This window comes from Notamacropus eugenii, chromosome 3 (genome assembly GCF_028372415.1).
Source record: "Notamacropus eugenii isolate mMacEug1 chromosome 3, mMacEug1.pri_v2, whole genome shotgun sequence".
Classification (NCBI taxonomy): Eukaryota; Metazoa; Chordata; class Mammalia; order Diprotodontia; family Macropodidae; genus Notamacropus; species Notamacropus eugenii.
The window spans coordinates 348315361-348334937 of record NC_092874.1 but is presented as its reverse complement, the minus strand read 5'-3'; the positions used below and the strand labels follow the sequence as shown (position 1 = coordinate 348334937).

Here is a 19577-nt window from a genome sequence, read left to right as displayed (position 1 = left end):
CAGCCATTCCCCAATTGATGGGCATCCCCTTGATTTCTAGTTCTTGGATACCACACAAAAAGGTGCTATAAATATTTTTGTACATGTGGTTCCTTTTCCCATTTTTATGATCTCTTTGAGATACAGCTCTAGAAACAGTATGGCTGGATCAAAGGGTATGCACATTTTTGTAGTCTTTTGGGCATAGTTCCAAATTGCCCTCCACAATGAGTGGATCTGCTCACAACTCTACCAACAATGAATCAGTGTTCCAACTCTCCCACATCTTCTCCAGTATTTATCATCTTCCTGTTTTGTCGTGTTAGCCAATCTGATGGGTGTGATGTGGTACCTCAGAGTTGTTTTGATTTGCATCTCTCTAATAAATAGTATTTTAGAGCATTTTTTCATATGACTTCTATAGAGCTTTAATTTCAAGAACATTAATTCTAATAATTTTCTTGTGTGCCCCGGTAGATTCTGTTGCATGTAAGTTTTTTTGTTTAATTATCAATTTTCTTTTTATTCCCATGTCCCTTCACAATTATCCACGCCCTGCCCCTCCCCCCCCAAAGAATAAGCTTAGTCAAGCAAAGATTTGTACATTGGCTGTATCCAATTGCCTGTCTCATTTTGACTTTTAGTGGGCTGCTTTTCTGTTAAGAGGTGAATTTCGCTAGAATCATAATTGATCATTGCATTTATCACTTTTTAAGTCTGTCAGAATTGTTTATTTTTACAGTGAAGATAAAGGGTAAGTATTGTAGGAAAGACCTGGCATAGGCTAGTCTCCTGTTAGTTTAGCTTCTGTATTAGAACAAAATGAAATACTTGTAGAACATTTGACTATTAACAAAAGGAGTTTACTTAGCTCATAGCTGGATGGGGATATTCAACAAAGATATTTGACAAGTTCATATAGTTGATTCAGCACACTGATTTAACTAAGTCTCAAGGACAGATTCAATACCTTTAAAGACACAGCCCATGTGGAGGGAGGTTTGGTATAGCAAATTTTCTGATGGCACAGAAAACTATGTTCGGATTTTCTTCGTGGCACCATATAGGTTCATCACAGTAGAAGAGTAAATGTTACTATGATTTTTACATTAATTTTTGGACAGAAGTAAAAGAAAAAAAGACACCACCCCCCTTTGCTCCATTGTTTAGATTTGAGTCTTTAATCAGTCTTTTCAAGTTTACTTTTATCATTTTCTGTTGATGAAAAGATCTCTGTCTCATGGGGAAAGTTATAAGATTACCTGCTAAGCCATGTTAGGTTTTCAGAGATGAATCATCTGCAGTAGCATGTGTGATTTTTCATTTCACTGAGCTGACATTTTGTCCCCTCCACCGCAGTAAGTTCTACTTTAAAACTGGGCTAAACTTCTACTTAAAAAAGAGCAAAACTGAAAAAGTCCCATAGTGGACACCTTATACTTGATCTTCTGTAGGGATTGGTTTTGGGGTAACAGGAATAACCCAGTAAAGTTCCTGTTAACTGCTTTCCCAATGTGTCATTATATTAATCCATGTTAATAGAAGAAGCTTATGTCAGGATAAACTAAGTTCCAGTATGAAGGATTTGATTCTGCAGGTTTGGTTTTTTTATTTTTATTTTATTATTATTATTATTTTTTATTTTTTAATGTTTAACAATCACTGCCATACAATTGAGATTTTATCCCCCCCACACCTACCCCCCACTACCCCCCTCCCTCCCCACGACTGCATACAATTCTGTATAGGTTCAACATATACTTTGGTTTTTTTTTTAAACACACACACACACACACACACACACACACACACACACACTCTATTCAGAATTTGTTTTTAGTTTCCAAATATTTCACATATCCACTTCTTTACTTTTATTAATGTCTTTGAGGTATCAAATTATCTTACCCACCATAGGTTTGATATGATTTCCAGTAGTCCTAGTACTAACAGATTTGTATTAATGTAGAATATAGGGAACTCAAATTTAGAGAAAATTTGTAACCATACCGCATTTTATTTAGCATATTTGGGTCCATGTAATGCATATTTTAAGGATAGAGGGCTTCATTTTCTTGAAAATGAGCTGGCTTTGATTCAATCTCCTCAAAATATGTTAGGTGTTCATAAAATCTGTTTTTCCAAGTTGTTGGTGATTGATTTTGTAGATTAGAATTTCTCTGGAAAACTCAATTTTTCTTTATATTTGCAGTACAGAGGATGCTTGGATAGGATGCAAGAACTGGAGGATTTGCTTGTTAAAGAAAGAGATAATTCTAGAAGACTGCTATCCGAGAAAGAAAGAGAAATGGCAGAAATGAGGAATGAAATGCAGCAACAGTTAAGTGAATATGAACAACTTCTAGATGTCAAGTTAGCCCTCGATGTGGAAATCCGTGCCTACAGGAAACTGTTGGAGGTTGAAGAAGAAAGGTAAATGAAATGCCCCTGGAAAATTGTCTTCCTTCACCTTCCTACCTTTCTGTTTTTTTCTAAAGGAAGAATTTATATTTTTGTCTCAACTCTTAAAGTTGGTCGTGTTATTTTTTGCCATTCATTTTTTCTTCTAAAGCTCTCAAAGGAATCGTAGATCATAGTTCTCACCAAGTAGGAAATGTTGCTGAAAAACAGCATGTTTTGCTGCTAGATTACGTCTTCCAGGAGGAGATTTCCTGTGGATGTTTAGCTTAGCTTAGCTATGTGATAGGAATGAAGTTTAAAAATGTGTCCTAAGGCATTACAGAGAATTACCGTGGTAAAAAAAAAAATTCAATTAATATGTTTTGGTAATGGCTAGTGTCAACTCTTGCAATAAGGGAATTATGATGCAAAATTGTTTAAGGGCAACTTTGAAATATGAGACAAGATAGAAATGTAACATTTTGTCTTTTAACAGTATTGTTTTTATGTAGCCATCCTTATCAATGTGTGCTCCTACCTAAGAACTGTAATTTGCAGTAATTATAATATAGTCTCAAGTGCTGATTTATCATGTAATTTACATGAAATACATTCCAAAAATGATTATTTTACTGATTTTTGATAGTATTCAGGTACAGGAAAATTTTAAATTGATTTTGCTCATTTTAAAAATGGAGCTATAAATGTGAAGTAATTGACTTTTGGGGTCATTTTGGAGCCAGAAGTACAATCCAAAGTGATCTTCATCATTTGCATACTAGTATTATATAGCCGAAAGTTATCAGTATTTTATTTTAGAAAGCTGATCATCTTTTATTTTATTTGGGAATGAATATTTACGTCATGCAAGCATCAAATGAGTCTTTCACCCTTTTTATATAGGTTGAAGCTTTCTCCAACCCCTTCCTCTCGTGTAACGGTGTCAAGAGCATCCTCCAGCCAAAGTGTGCGTACAACTAAAGGAAAGAGAAAGAGAGTGGATGTGGAAGAATCAGAAGCAAGTAGTAGTATCAGTATCTCTCATTCAGCCTCAGCCACTGGAAATGTTTGCATTGAAAAGATAGATGTTGATGGAAAATTTATCTCCCTAAAGAACACTTCTGAACAGGTAAAATAAAATTGTGTACCTGCCTCCTTCAAAACCCTGTTTGTTTGGAATAGTGTCTGACTTTGTATAACTCTCTTCATTTCTTTGCATAAGCTTTTGAAATTAGTATAGCTTTCCTCTCACAGCCCCTCTCTCCATTACTGTTTAAAATAGCTTCTATGTTTAAAATGACTTAACCATTAAAGTTCAAATTAAATACAAAGGTATGTATCTGCTGTTTTAAAGTTTTGTTCTGGCAAATTTACCATATTAAGCTGTGTCTTTGTAAACACTTTATCAGTTTTGTGTATTCTAAGAGAGGTCTTTATCCATGATAATGGGATTTGTGATGAGAAAGTGGTGAACTTATGAGTTAAAAATTCTTTGAGTAATTTAATACTTGGAAAAATAATTATGAGTGCAAATCAGATCCTTATAGAGAATATTTTTCTTTAACAAATAAGATAATATGTAGACCAAATGCAAAAACATTTCTTTCTGATATTATAATTTGAGAAAACAGTGTTTCAAAAAATAAAGGTCTAGTTTTTATACTAGGTTATCAACAATTTTTCTGAATTTCCTATGACAGTTGTAAGATAGCTAGGTATAACAGATAACTTGATATTTAAGACAACTCCCTCTTCATCACCTTAGCAGTATGCAAACCAGGACCATAGTTAAAAGTCTAACACTGTGAGAAGAAATGGAATGGAAAGATATTACCAAAGATGTAACTGTTATGGCCAGAGTTCAGTATGCTTCCCCCTTGCATGTATTTTAGGATCAAGGGCAGGGAGCAACCTGATTAAGTAGAAATTATCTTTTCTTTGCCCACTGTAGTAAATGGTAAATGATAAATGAGTAGCCACTTAGGCAGAATTGATCAAGCTAAACCTGTAAAGAGGGTATGGCATTCCTTGTTATAGTTCCAAAAGTTAAAGACAATGTAATCTCAACTAACCAGTTCTTTTTTTAATTATAATCTTAGGTAAGAGGAATGAGTTACAGGCTCAGATAAGAAGACATTTTTTACTTGTAAAACTTGTGTTTGAGTTTTAAAGGTCTTAAAACTGTCAGATATTTGATATTTGTAATTATAACAGCCAAGATAATGGTTCTATTATAAATTTAAGGACCTTACCTGATTTATACTATAAACTTTCAGAGATCTCTGATTTTTTTGTCATTGACTTTGCTCTCAACCCCTATAAACTTTAGGTGACCTTTGAGAATTTTTATGTCTGAAAAATATATTTACAAAATGTACCCCTAACTAAACTGGCTCTTAGAGAAAAAGTTCAATTGTCTGTTACCAGACTCAAAGCCTTTTCATCTTAATGCGACTTAATACTCTGAGAAACCAGGGTCATTTCCACACTAGAATAATACTTGTATTTGATTTAATAGCAAAATATAACTGGTGTTTGGGATTTTTATCTTTTTTTTTAAATAAACTTTAATTTAAAAGACTTTTAATTGTGAATTACATGCAGAAGCTCATCCTGCCAAATGAGAGATCTTTTTTTTTTTTTCAGAATGTGAAAATGTGAAACTTGAAAACCACAAACAAAGAGATAAGATAAAGAAGCTTCCTTTTACTAAGTCACCTTGACTACATTTGAGTAGCTTTAGAAATTTCTTGTTTCATTTCTTCTGTGCCTAGGATCAACCAATGGGAGGCTGGGAGATGATCAGAAAAATAGGAGATACATCTGTCAGTTACAAATATGCTTCACGATATGTATTGAAAGCAGGCCAGACTGTTACAGTAAGTAATTTTTTTTCTTGCTGGAAATAAGTTTAGCTTATTGTCTTAATTAAGTTGGGGGAGGAGATGGTTAGCTGTGATTTCATTAGGGTACGGTGCTCTCAGTAATGAGGTTCCATCTTCCAGGTCAGATCACCAACTTTTTCTTTGTCATTTATAGTCAGATTTCTCTGGAGTACTTGCCCAGGGATATCAGATGCATATCTTGAATATAGGTTGTCTTGATTCCAAATACCTCCATCCTCTATGTTAAATTGCCTGGTGCTGTTTAATATTTTTTATTATTTAGAAATCTATTTTGTCTTTAAAAAAATGATAAGCATTATAAGGTCTCGGATGACTTTTTCTTCTTTTCGGTTACTTTGAGAAATCGCTGAAAGAATAAGTATTTTTGTACTGGCTAATAGTGATAATTAACCCACAGGAAGGGTCACTAAATTTGGATTTCCCTTTTCGATTTGTGAATACAGAAGATCTATTTGCTTTTACTACTACTATAACTCAGATCTCATTTGGAAGACCATGCCTTGTTGACGCAAATATTAAGATAAATCTCTAAAACTTGAGGGCACAGAAAGTCAAATGTGCTATTGCTTTGCATGTTGGCTCTTTGTGTTTGGCATCAAAGAGATGTGAAGTTTTAACTTGATTTAGAATTAAACACTGAACCATTTCTATCTTAGTATATTCTGGAATATCAGTCAGTCAGTAAGCGTTTTTTAAAATACTAGGCATTGTTTTAAGTACCAGCAATAAAAAAGACGGATAATGCTGATTGAAGACTTACATGAACTGATGCTGAGTGACGTAAGCAGAACCTGGAGAACATTGTACACAATCATGTAGCAGCACTGCGTGTTGACCAGCTTTGATAGACTTAGCTCTTCTCAGCAATGCAAGGATCTAAGATAATTCCAAAAAAAGAATCATGATGGAAAATGCTATCCCCATCCAGAGAAATATGGAGTCTGAATGCAGATTGAAGCATACTATTTTCTCTCTGTTTTCCTTTTCGTGGTTTTTCACTTTTGTTCTGATTCTTTCACAACATGACTAGAGGGGAAATTTGTTTAATATAATTGTACGTGTATAGCCTAATATCGATTGAGTGCTGTCTTGGGGAAGAGGGAGAGAAGGAACGGGAAAAAATTTAGAGCTCAAAATCTTATAAAAGTAAATGTTGAAAACTAAAAGTAAATACTTTAAAAAAAAAAAAAAAGGCAAAAACATTGTCCCTGCCTTCAAGGATTTCATGTTATAATGAAGGCAGTATGCAAACCAGCATACGTATACATACACATACGCACATAACATTAACACACAGAGTAAATGAAAGGTAGTATCACAGTATATTTTTTAGAGAAATGATTTTCATCAAGTGAAAAAAGAAAAAGGTTTTCTCCTTGTTCTGGGAAAGACCTCAGGCCAGTCATCTGATGTTTTAGATTTGATTCTGGAACAAAATAAAACACTTGTAATTGGGAGGAAGGTATCTTGTTCTTTGGAGTTCAGACCAAACACAGCTGCACATGGAAAGTGGAAAGTTTATCACCACTGATTGAGCCATTTATGTACCAGCTTTTATGTACCTAGGAACTGGTTTAGTTAGTTTCCTTTAGGTAAGGAATGCTAGGTTTTCCTGATCATGTTTAGCAAATTACCTAACCCTGGTATTGCAAGGGCAGCCAGCTTTCCTAACCACAGTGCCCTTGTGGTTGATAAGGGAGAAGTGAAGGGTCATAGTCTGGATCAATCTCCTGATTGATTGGCCTTAATGCCATCCCTCCCACTTGCTTCCCTGTGAATCTGTCCAGCAACAACAGATATAAGGACGCAGACCTGAAGCTCTTTGTTCTTTGTCAGAGGTATGCATCCCACCCAATTCTTGTGCATGTCCTACAACTAAAGGGCTGATAAGCTGCCTTTCTTCATTTGTGATATAAAATCTTTATCTTTTCACGCCTGGGAAGTAATAGTGGCAGCCCAATAAAAGAGCTTGGTTTGAGGAACATTGCCTTGGGCATCAGAATGACCTTCTCACACTGGACTCCCCTTCTTTCCTCCCCTACCCACAATGAGAGCTCAGAGAATGTACTTGAAATTGACTTCTTGCAGCTATCTACATTTTATAGGACCATAGGATTTTAGCATTGCAGACCTGAGAAGTCATCTATATCAGCATCCTCGTTTTCCATGTGAGAAAACTGAGGACAAGAGGTGAAATGTCTTGTTTATGTTTGTACAAGTAACATAGTCCAGCTCCAAAATAACTGCTTTTGTGCTCTTTTGATCTTTGACTCTGAAGTTGGATTATCATCTCATTAATGTCATGAGAAAGATATGGACTTTATAATGATGTTCTTTCTTATTTCCCAGATTTGGGCTGCAAATGCTGGGGTCACTGCATCTCCTCCCACGGACCTTATCTGGAAGAACCAGAACTCTTGGGGTACTGGTGAGGATGTAAAGGTTATATTAAAAAATTCTCAGGGAGAGGTAAGATAATTTAGAACAAAAGTTCTTAATCTTTTTTGTGTCAGTACACTTTACGGTCTCAAAATAACACATATAATAGTCAATTAACATTTACTAAGCCCTTACTGTGCGCTAAGTATTCTGTTAGGCAGGTATTGAGGCTAGAAATAAGAAAAGTCAAGGTAGTCCTGACATCAAGTACAGCACAGAGAACAAAGCTGAAAAGTGAGGGAAGGGGAAGAAGGGGCATGGTGGGATTCAATCTCAAGAGTGAAGAGTCAACTGATCTGTGAAGCCTCTTTAAATGGAGACTTTTGAGAGTTCTTTTCTCTGCCAGCTAGCCTTCCAAAAGGGTACTCAAGAGTTGTGAATACCAAATCTATTGAATCCTTGCATGCTAATGAGTTTACCATAAGTATTATGATAGTGGAGTCCAAGTCCCAACAAAAATAAATAGGATTACTAAGGAAGCCAGTTATATCGACATATAGTTATCAAAATATTTTTTCAAAAACAAATTCCTGGACCCCAGCTTAAGAATCCCTGATTTAGAGGCAGTGTTGTATAATGAAGAGGGTATTGGGTTTAGAGTCAGAATGACCCGGGCTCAAATCCCTCCTCAGACGTTTACGAGTTGCACAACCTTAGCAAGTCACTTAATCTCTCTGTGGCTCAGTTTGTGTATTATGTAAATTTGTATATTGTGTAAATTGTGTATTTGTGTGGTACGTAAAATAAAGACCTCTAAAGTCCCTTCAAGCTTTAAAATCTATAATCTTATGATCTTTAACTTCATTAATGCAACTGCAGTAGGGTTCTTTCTTTAAAAATTGTCAGTTAAAATATGCAAATAATATTATTAATGATAATTAAGCTAACAATTCAAGATCAAGGCAGCTTATTCATGACGGTTGGTGTTTATACAGCACTTTATGGCTTACAAAGCAATGCAGACATTCTTTCTATTATGTAGATAAGTAAAATGTGGCTGAGAGAATACCCAAGTATATATATATAGCCCGCAAGTAACAGAACTGGAATTCAGACTTAAGTTATCTGACTCTGAATTTCACCTGCTACACTAGAGATGTACAGGGGCACATGCCTGACTGTGGTCCAAAATCTATCATAACAACAAAAAATTCTGTACACAATAGTGATGCAGGGGGCACCACCATCCCCAAGTCTTCCGCCTGCTAGAATCTTCCCACAAAAAGGAAATTAGAAGCTCGTTGCCTGCTTCCTCTGTCTCCCTCAGCTCTAACTGCTACTTCCAACTTGCGGTGAGCTTTGCTCCACCCCTTTCTACTCCAACCATTAAGACTCATTGAATTTTTCTTTTTTCTACTCCACACAGACTCATGTGACTCAAGCTTTCAGTAACTCAAGCAGGTCACATGTACCTATTAATGGATGGGAAGGATCTACTCATTATGCAAAAATTCATCAACCATACACCATGTCTTCCATTATTCAATCTGTCTCTAAAAGTTGCCAAATTAACATGGTTAAAATACAGATTTTAACTGTGTCATTTATTCCTCCTCAAAATTTTCATTTTATCTAGAATAAAGTTTAAGTTTAAAATTTAAAAGTCCTCAGTGTGGCATTTAAAGCCCTTCACAAATCTCCCTAGAAAAATTTTAGCTTAAATCTGATAAGCCCTTCTCCTGTGCTCCCCCTCCTCCATAAATGGAATCATGAAGTAATTAATAATTAATTTAGGACCAAGGACATTTTTCATAATAACTACCACTTATATTGCTTTTTATGATTTACAAAGCACTTTATCTTATTTATCAAAATTACCTTGTTTTTTTTTACCCTGAGTTTTAAATAGGAAAATGAGGATTACATGTACATACATATGGTAGGACAAAAATCATAAAAGTGCAGGTCTCCCATTTGTATAGCTTGCTTTTCTTTTTCTTTTTTAATATTTAAATGGTCCTACTATGTCCCCTTCTCTCCTACTTCCTGTTTTCCATTATTTTCCTTGAGATTCTTGGCCTTTTTTTTATTCACATCAATTTCATTGTTTTGTTTGGGGCTATAAAATAATCTTGGTGAATGATTGGTACAGTATTAAATAAGTAAATTAATTTAGGGAGTATTTGTCATTGTTATTGCATTGGCATAAGTAGTTAATATTTCTTCAGTTACTTAGGTCTGTCTTTATTTTTGTAAAGAGTATTTTGTAGTTACATTCATATAGTTGCTTTGTGTGTCTTGGTAAGTATTTTATATACTCTATAGTTATTTTAATTGGAATTTCTTTTTCTATTTTCCTGCTGGTTTTTTTGGGGGGTGATATATTTAATACATTTGTGTCTATTTATTTTATATCCTTCAACTTTGCTAAGTGTATTGTTTCACTTAATTTTAGTTGACTCATTAGACTTTTCCAGATTCTGTGAAAGATAAAATAATAGATAACCTTTATTATAAATATAGAACAGTGTATGAAACTGAGAAATATATACTTACCAAAGTCCACCAACAGGGAGGTGATCCAACCTAGTGTCTACACTGAAGGTGTTTTTCTGTTAATAGTGAATTCTTTGAGATGTTCCTGGTTGTGTGTTATTACATCAAGCTTCAGAATTCTCCAGGAGAGATCTATAATCATGCAAAGAAGTTTGTCCTAACCATCCCACAGACCAAATGGATGAAGAAAGTTTATTGCCCAAATTACAACATGCATTTGTATAAATACTCTGTAGAACTTGTTCTTTATTGTCTGCGATGGACAGTGCATATGAATGAATATATTGCATTCAGAGTTAAACAGAAAGAGGAGAATGGGCTGCATTGACTTTTCAGAATTTCTTGAATGACCCCAAATTTTATTGTCAAAAGTCCATCGTTTTAATTCCAGTAATTCTATCAGTGTTGCTTCTATATGGTAGCATGACATAGAATACAAGAACCTTTGAAAATTTAAAACTGAATATTACTCAGAGGTCAATGGAGAGGTATCTAGTTAGTGTGAACAGGCCGCAATGTTCAACCAATGAGCAGTTTCACAGAAGAGAAGTGAAGGGGTCATCAGGGTTCCTTTCAGCTAGGAAGAATCGACATGCTGTGAGATGATGCATAGTATTAGATAACATGCTGTGAGACCCTTTGATATAAACTTGCTTGCCTTCTGTTGGACTATAGGCAGAACCTTGTTTTTATAGACAGAATATCTTTTTGTATCAAGTCAGCATTTACTTGTGACAATTAAAAATATATACAGCTAATAAATTTCTTAATATCAAATAACAAGTGTCTTTTGTGTTAAGATTCAAATTTATCATAATTATCCTGATAGGAGAACTCACTTAGATCTTCTTATTTCCTTCAGGATGATTTTGGCTTAACTCAAATCAAATCCAGATTTATAATTGCAAATGATAACATTTTCATTTCTAAGACCCAGTGCTCTTAGAACTTCAAAAGAAAAAGATTATCCATAAATTCATATATTTCCTTAAACATGAGGTGCCAATTCCCAGCTCCTCCATATAATCTTCCTCTGCTTTCTCAAATAGCTGGATGAATTCCCAGTCCCCTACCTCTTTTATTTTTCTTTGAGACTTACCAGATAAAGAGCTGCCCCAAGCATTCCAGCTTCCCATCCTCCCAGGGATTTCAAGCTGCATATACTTGGAAATAAGAGTTTTACAAACAGTTTGAAATAGACTAACCACCAGGTTAGTCTAAAGTATTCTGGGCTAAAATATTATTAGATTCTAAGTTGAATGACTACTTCTGGCTCAGGTAATGAAGAAACCTAAGGAATTTGTTTTAATGCCTTGAGGGTGTGGCCAGTTTCCCCAGAGTTATTTAAACAATTGAATTAAATAACTGAATAATTGAACAGCATAGAAACATTGATTTTTATATAATAATCACAGATCACCACCAATTTTACCATGTAACCCAAAAGAATTAAAGAGCTTACATTTCTAATAATATTTCTAATACAATAAATTATCAAATTAATGTTAGGTACTTTTTTCAACACACTATGTTACATAACTGGGATAACTTTATTAACAAATTTCCTGACCTTTATAGTGTCATCATCATAATATTATCCATCTAGATTTATTTTCCAAACAATATCAGGAACCTTATAATTTAAATGATTTAGTATTATATTTTACACAAGGGATATTCATTCTAAGCATTTCATATTAGGGGATTCACTGTTGCCAGCCAATCTGCTGCCAGAGACTTTAAAGTGACAGTATATAAGAGATTTTAATTATAACAAATTCTGGCACACTTAAGAACTCACCAGATTCCCCCTAAACCCCTATCTATATTAGACCATCTGAAACTGCAGCCTGGAACGAGAAAGACTGGGAACACATGTCCTGCATGTTGTCCTCAGACACTCTTTTGCCTGAAAACTCTAAGAGGACTTCTTCTTGGGCAGAATTTTAACTTAATTTGCTTTCCAAGATTCATAGTTTTTCGAGTCATTGGTGCTCTCACAACTTGTCTGTTTCATCTTAATGAAACTTATTTGCAAGAAATTTCAGGCCACACCCATTTATTAACTCTTTAAAATTAATGAGAATGGAACAGCCAGACTTCTGATCCCAAAGTGGACCCCAGAATTTCCCAGGTGGCTCCCTGCATTTCTATCAGGACCCCAGGCACTCCATTTAAAAATAGGACTTCTTTTCAAAGCCCTCTTCAGCAGAGGCTTTCATTTGCACACACTCTCCTCGTAAGCCTGGGGTCCGGAGCACCTTGTGTTAGTGACAGTGAAAATTAAAGAGCTACAGCATTAAAACAGATAGACAGAAAACATATAAACTTACCCAGTTAAAACTTAATTACTGGTGGTAAAAGGGAGAGAGTCAGATCACAGCTAAGTCCTAACAAAGAATTCTCATAGAAAACTTTCCATGTGGACCCAAGATATAAAAGAATGGTCATTTTTAGTCAGCTCTCTCAGACCAAAGACTGTCATGGTGGCAGGCTCACACTTTATATACCCTTAAAAGATTAGGTGTTTCCGAGGGCCAGAAATCAACCCTGGTTGGTTAATGATTAATGAAAGAAAGAATATTACAGTGTGGTTCTGAGGGTGACATCATGTCCATCATGTCTCCCTTGGACAGAGGGACAATCTCTATACCCAGAATGTCCCCAATGTTGGGCAGTCTATTCAAAGAATTTATGCCCCACCCAAGCCTGAGCAGTACACAATGGCTACTTCACCTGGGTGGGATCTGAACAAGAAAATTAGTCCAAACTCATTAACAGCAATGTCCTTAAAGAGACTGAGTTTTTTAAGATCAGGACTTTAGAAAAAGGAGGAAACTCTGAATCTCCCCAAACCATTAGTTAGTAATAATTATTTCTTTCACACAGAAGGAAAATAACCTAAAGCAAATCATGTTGTTAGAAAATGGAAATCAATTTTTATCTTACTGGTGGGATTAGTATCTAATATTATTTTGTACCATCTCACATCATGTCAGTTTTCCCCACTGAAAGGAATCTTAAAAATCCATACCTTGTTAGGAATTTCATCTATTACTATCCAATACATGGTTAGCTAGCATGGCATCCTTCTCCTAGAAGGTCTTCAAACAGAAGATGAATGACCATTTGTCAGATGTCTTGGATTGACTCATTAATTTGGAAGCCATACTTAGTTCCATTTAGGAGAGATAATGATGGATTTAAATTTGTTCTTGTTCAGTTGTGTCCAACTCTACATAGCTCCATGGACTTTTTGTTCATGGAAATTTCCTTGCAGAGATACTGGAGTGGTTTGTCATTTCCTTCTCCAGTGTGTCCCCATTTAACAGATAAAGAACACAGACCAATAAGGGTTAAATGACTTGCCCAGGGTCACACAGCTAGTAAGTGTCTGAATACAGATCTGAGATCTTCCTGGCCTTAGCTAAGCCCAGTGTTCTCACCATTGCACCCCCCCTAGCTGCCCTGGATTTAAATTTATGTGATTCATTATAGGCTTAAAAATTTTATTTATCTATTAAATAGGGAACAGTTTGTCATGTAGATATCAAATGCTATAGAGTTTTCATTATATCTAGGTCTTTCATATATTTGTATTACTTGAATATGTCGTAAGTTTGGAACTGAGTCAAAGGTTCAAAAGGCAGTATAAAAATAGCATTTTCAGGCAACTTGTTAATTGCTGATTTGTTAATAATTGGAACTTTTTGGAACACTCTTTTTGCTTCTTGTGTTTATAGATTTTTAGTGATGTTATTTTTCATTCTTATTTCTTTCTCATCAGTGGAATTCAGATAAAAATTCCTAATTCTCCAGGGCTTACAATTCTAGAGGCTGCTAAGAATAAATCATCATTATTCCTTTGGACACTTCTGTTTTCTCTCATGGTTTGAACCAAAATCTTAATCTCACTCCTAGCTAATAAGCATATTTATTCTTATGTATTCTTTGGTATCTTATCATCTGTATAACTTCTCCAGTCTCTCTTTGCTGTTTTGCTTGGATAAAAGGGTTATTTGCTTTTTTTTTAAGATCCTAGTGCAAGTTGCTATTATATAACTTCTTTTATGTGTAATGTTCAGCAGATTATTGTGCAGGTCGGTAATACAATTATATAATTTTATATAATATATAATTATATAATTTTTGTAATTGAATAAAAGTGTCTGATTGCCGCTTCGTTTCTTAAAGACTCACTGAAAGGATCTTAAGACCACTTCAATAAGTAGGCAAGAGGATAAATACAATATAGATTTCCTTGTCTCATGTGGTTTTAATATCTTCCATTGAGTTCTTTATGTTTTAAGGTAATAATAATTGTTATTTTATCAGCCAAAAGTGTCTTTCCTTTAACTATGGACTTATCAGTCACTTTGCTGTTTCTGTCAGCAGGTTGCCAAGTATGACCAACCTGCATAAGTGGGAATGCCATGCCTTGTGCAGACTTGTAATAATAAACCTACTTTAATTTTCAGGAGGTTGCTCAAAGAAGTACAGTCTTCAAAACAACCTTACCTGAAGAGGAGGAGGAGGAAGAGGAAGACGGAAGGAAAGAAGTTATTGAAGCAGTTGAGGAAGAGCGTGTTTCTCACCAGCAGGTATTACTTTTTTCATTTCTTTGAAATTTTGTTAATAAAATGTTAGTTGTATTAAATGTAATTAAAAATGTCAGAAGTGTGTTCAATTAATTAGAAGTCGCTCAATCATACGTAAACTTTTGAAAATATTCACATGTGAAGAAGAAAAATTATTAGATTCTTATTAATCAAGAGAGATTTTTAACTACTTTTAAAAAACTTATAAAATAAAGAAAACCTCACATTATCACTCTAATTATTTAAACTGGAACATTGCTTTAAAACAATCACTTGCATGAGAAGCCAAGAGTCTGAACCTAGAGTAGAAGGAATGAGTGAAACTTGAAAAAAAACTAACAGAACTTGTTGATATGGAAAAGATGTTGGAAAGCATGAGAGAGAGGGAATATCAAAGATGACTTCAAAGTTTCTATCCTGCAGGACTGGAAAAGTTGTGATTCCAATGGCATAAGTGAGAAAGTCAATAGAAAGGAAGTCAGTTTGGTGGGGAGACAATTTTTTTAGAGATGATGACAGAACATGGCTAGAGAATATTTAGAGGGAAAGAGTAAAAGGCCAACTGTTAAGTATTGAGGTACTCAAAGAGAGCAGGAAAAAGAAGTATTACTGAAGGAAAGAGAAGAATGGATAACAGAACTGGAAGAACTAAAATAGCACAGTGTCATAGAGTTCAAGGAAGAAAAAGGTGATCCCCGGAGTTAATTTAAATAATCAAGGGGAATAATAACTGGGGTGGGAGGCATAGAACTTTGTACTTGGTGATTAGAAAAAATCTCTAGTGACTTTTGAGGGAACAGTTTAAGGAGAAGGGGAGGAAAAGTCAGAAACCAGATTTCAGGGGGTAAGAAAAGAATGGGAAATGGAGGGTAATGGTAGGTTTATACATCCCAAGTTAAGAGAGGTGTAATAGTGTAGCTAGAGGAGCCGCGGGGGGTGTCCAGTGGAATTTTGAGGCATCAAGGGATGACTTAGACATGTTTGAAAACAGGAGAAAGAGTTGAGGGAAGAAAATTGGATGTGTTACCAAGACTGGAAGTAGGAAAATTGAGAGAGCAAGGTGTTTTCCTATAAGTATTAAGCATCTACTGTGTGCCAGGAACTGTGCTAATGCCGAGGATGCAAATACAATGAATGAAACAATCTCTGCTCATAAAACAAAAGGGAACTCACTTAAACTTGTAGGTTGAAGAGTTAATCTTAGAAGAATGAGTAGCTTTTCATCTGAGAAAGGAAAGAAGAATTAAAAGATTAACACAAGAGAGATAAGAGGGCTGAGGAAGCCTAAGTCAGGTGGCCTTGATTTTCTCTACAAAGTAGGATAACAAGTTATTAGGTTGTAGGGAGGGACAATGAATGGATGCAGATTGTGGATGCAGAAGAAGATTTCAAGAGATATTGTGGAAGATGTTCCAGAGACCTAAAGTGAGATAAATAGAAGGATTACTGAGTAACAGTAGCAGCTCATTAAGAAGTTTGTAACATTACTTTATCATGGGGCTAGTTTTGCTTTGGTTTAGGACATCTCCCTTCTAATAATGTTCTATGATCCTATAGGAGAAATGGTAAAGGAAAATAATCATGGGAGAGGAACACTGAAAATCTAAAATTGATAACTACCAGTGCAAAGAGTAGCGTGTCAGTGAGGGCAAGATTAAGTGAATTCCGGACCTGGTAAGTAGTGAGGTATAACTAGGACAATGGAATAGGTAAAGTAGGTAGTAACAATAAGGACTTCACTAGGTTTAAGGTGATGGCAATGTGAGAGCTGATTGGGTAAGAAGGTTGTGGGTGCAATTGAGAACATCACTTTGGAGATTTTGGTGTTTGAATCAGTGACATACCCATGATGAGATTCAGGATATGGCTGTTACTGGTGAATGGCTAGTGGAGAATGGGGATAAAGAAGCTGAAGGTGAGAAACCTTGTAAAGCAAAGTTCCATATGGGTCTCTGACAGTCAGAGTTGGAAACGTGTGAAGAAGAAAAATGTAAGTCAGGTGTTGACATCAAGAAAAGGCAGATTCTGGAATATAGCGTGTTGATATATAGTACATTGATAACAGTGGCAAATATTTGGAGAGGATGGTGTAATCCTATAACATACATTGGGGTGGTAGTGTAGCACTTACCAAGCTATTCATTTATTGGTGGCATAGGAACATTGATGGACAACTAAGAGCACATCCATCATGTTCTCCTTTGTAGACAAAACCACTGAAATAGAGCTATACGAAATGAGACACAGGAAGTTAAGATCTTAAAAGTGTAATACTCTTTAATGAGTCAGTTTGGTGGAATTTTTTTCCTTTTCACTACTGTAAATCAGACAAACACCAACAAATAAAAACATTTTCCCATATAAAGAACAGAAAAGGAACACTGCATATGAAACTGAATCTCTACTATGTAATATTTTTTTAAGTCTGCTTCAAATTTAAAATGATGGTTCTGACACTACCTTGATTGTTTGTGTACTCTTATCAACTTAATTTTGCTTTTTACTATATATTTTAAAGTCATTTATTAATGTTTGTTTTCCCTTTTTGGTATCTCTATAACTACCCCCTTCATACACCTGTCCCAAAAAAATGCTGTAAGAAAAATAAGTACTGTCAAGAAGAATAGATCCACACATTGTATCTGTAATTGTCTGTTTCCTTCTGGACCTCTAATACATCACCTCCCCAACAAGAAATGGCAAGCATTATTCATTATCAGTCTTCTGGAGTCACAGTTGGTCATCATGTGTTCCTTTTTAGTGTGGTCATTGTGTAAACTTTCCTCCTGGCTCTACTTACTTCACTACATTACTAAAATCTTCCAAGATTTCTCTATGTCCCTAATTCCATCCATTTGTATCCCATAATTTTTTCAACAATTCTGTAATCGGCACCCACTTTGTCTGCAGTCCTTTGCTACAATAAAGTACTGATGTATGTGTGTGTGTGTGTGTGTGTGTGTGTGTGTGTGTACACACATACACATATTAATCACAAGACATGATTAATGTGTTTGCATTGGTAAAACCATTGCTACATGTTAAATTTTTATTTGGGTGTTCAATTTTGAAAATTTGTTCATGTCCCTGGAAGGTCCCTCATAACCTTTGGTTCTCAAGTTTCCTATTTATAAACTGGGACAGGGCTGAACTTGATTAGTAAGGCCCCCTCTAGCGCTAAGATTCTATGATTCTCTTTCTTCACAATAACTTATTTTTTCTTCTTTCCTAATCAGGGAGACCCAAGAGCATCCAAGAGAAGCTGTGCAATTATGTAAACTGTCCAAATATCTTCCTCAAAATAAGAAACTGCAGTAATCCTTATCTACATAGACTCAGAACCTTCTCTGAAGCACAAAGTATTTTTATATTTCCTTTATGTGAATTTATAAGCTGGAAGCCTAATGGCCTTAATTTCCTTTTTGACACTGAAAAACATGTTTTATAAAAGAAATCCTATCCATAACTTTTCGGTAAGATGTGAATTGTTGATGATGTGAATTTTTTTTAAATCCCTCAAATTTTTCTGCCTTTTTTGTGTTACTGGATTTTTCTTGATCTTTATTTTTGAAAGCTTCTGTGAGAAGGAGAAATAAACCACTACGTGTCCAGGGGTTATCTGGAGATTTCTCCATCTAGACTATCATTGTACTATTGATAATTCTCTATAATGGTGCTGTGAGGGAGAGGGAAAGCATTTTCAATATTTTGGACATTTTTGTACTGGTTTCTTTTTTTTGTAATAATAAAGGTTACAGATTTTTTTGATAGAAAAAACAAAACTTTGTAAGAAAGTAATATTACTTAATCATCATGTGAACTCTCAATAAAAGCTACAACAAAACTTGTTTTATTTGGTACTTTTTATGTTTTTAGATTCTTAAGCAATAAGGTTGGGTTGGAGAGAAAGGAGGGGAAAGGGGTTTCCATATTAAAATGTGTTTAGTTGTGTTCCTAAAATAATGTAACTTTTGTTTAAATTTTCCTGTGTGATATTAACAAATAAAAAATCTGCAAACCACAGTAATACTGGGGCTTCAGTAAATCATCTTTAATCTGCTTACAGAGAGAATATTTGTGGAAGAAAATACTGTATTTTATGTTTGTGGCACTCACCTGTCAAAGATAAATTTATCAATTAAATTATTTTAATTCAATTTAAGTATCTTTATTAGAAAATCCAAAGGGACAGAAACAGATTCTGCTCTTGGAAATTTCTCTCTCAAGCCACTTTTCACTCAGTTTTTGTAGTTTTCCAAACAAGGACAAAATTCCTCAATAAGATAAAACTAACAAAATTCAGGTTAAGTTTGATTCTTCAGCAGCACAATAATTTTTAACACACCTTGGAGAATCATTTTCCTAAAACCATTAAATACCATTTTAACCACTTCCTCCCTTAATATTCGCCTTTCCCAGACAGAGTTGAGTTCAAAAGATAACTCAAATTAATTGAAAAGCTCTTCCTTTTTTTAGTCTAATTATTACCTTAATTACTTTAAGAGAGGAATCCTTCCAGATGGTCCAACTCTTCTTTTAGGAACTGATAATAATGTTAAAAAAAAGTTTCAGTGCGGGGTGACCAATGATTTGAGATTAAAGTACTGTTCCAATATTATTTTGTGATCTATAGGCTAATGAGGGAAGTGGATGTGAAATAGGGTGAGAAGAGGTATCAGTATGCTTCCACATTTTTTAAGGGAAATGCACATTTTCAGCTGATGCACAGTGGAATGAGAAGCAGGAGAGTGATGTATAC

General features: G+C 34.9%; 1 protein-coding gene across 2 annotated transcripts in view; it reads left to right on the top strand.

The window, feature by feature from the left end:
* Positions 1 to 18662, top strand: part of LMNB1 (lamin B1) — a 72414-nt gene extending 53752 nt beyond the window's left edge. For both annotated transcript variants that reach the window (XM_072597213.1, XM_072597214.1), the window contains 6 exons: positions 2192 to 2412; positions 3283 to 3508; positions 5154 to 5258; positions 7635 to 7754; positions 14699 to 14821; positions 18055 to 18662. In XM_072597213.1, the coding sequence (XP_072453314.1) occupies positions 2192 to 2412; positions 3283 to 3508; positions 5154 to 5258; positions 7635 to 7754; positions 14699 to 14821; positions 18055 to 18096 (837 nt within the window). In that variant the 3' untranslated portion in view covers positions 18097 to 18662. The remainder of the gene's footprint in view (positions 1 to 2191; positions 2413 to 3282; positions 3509 to 5153; positions 5259 to 7634; positions 7755 to 14698; positions 14822 to 18054) is intronic.
* The last annotated feature ends 915 nt before the right edge of the window (positions 18663 to 19577 follow it).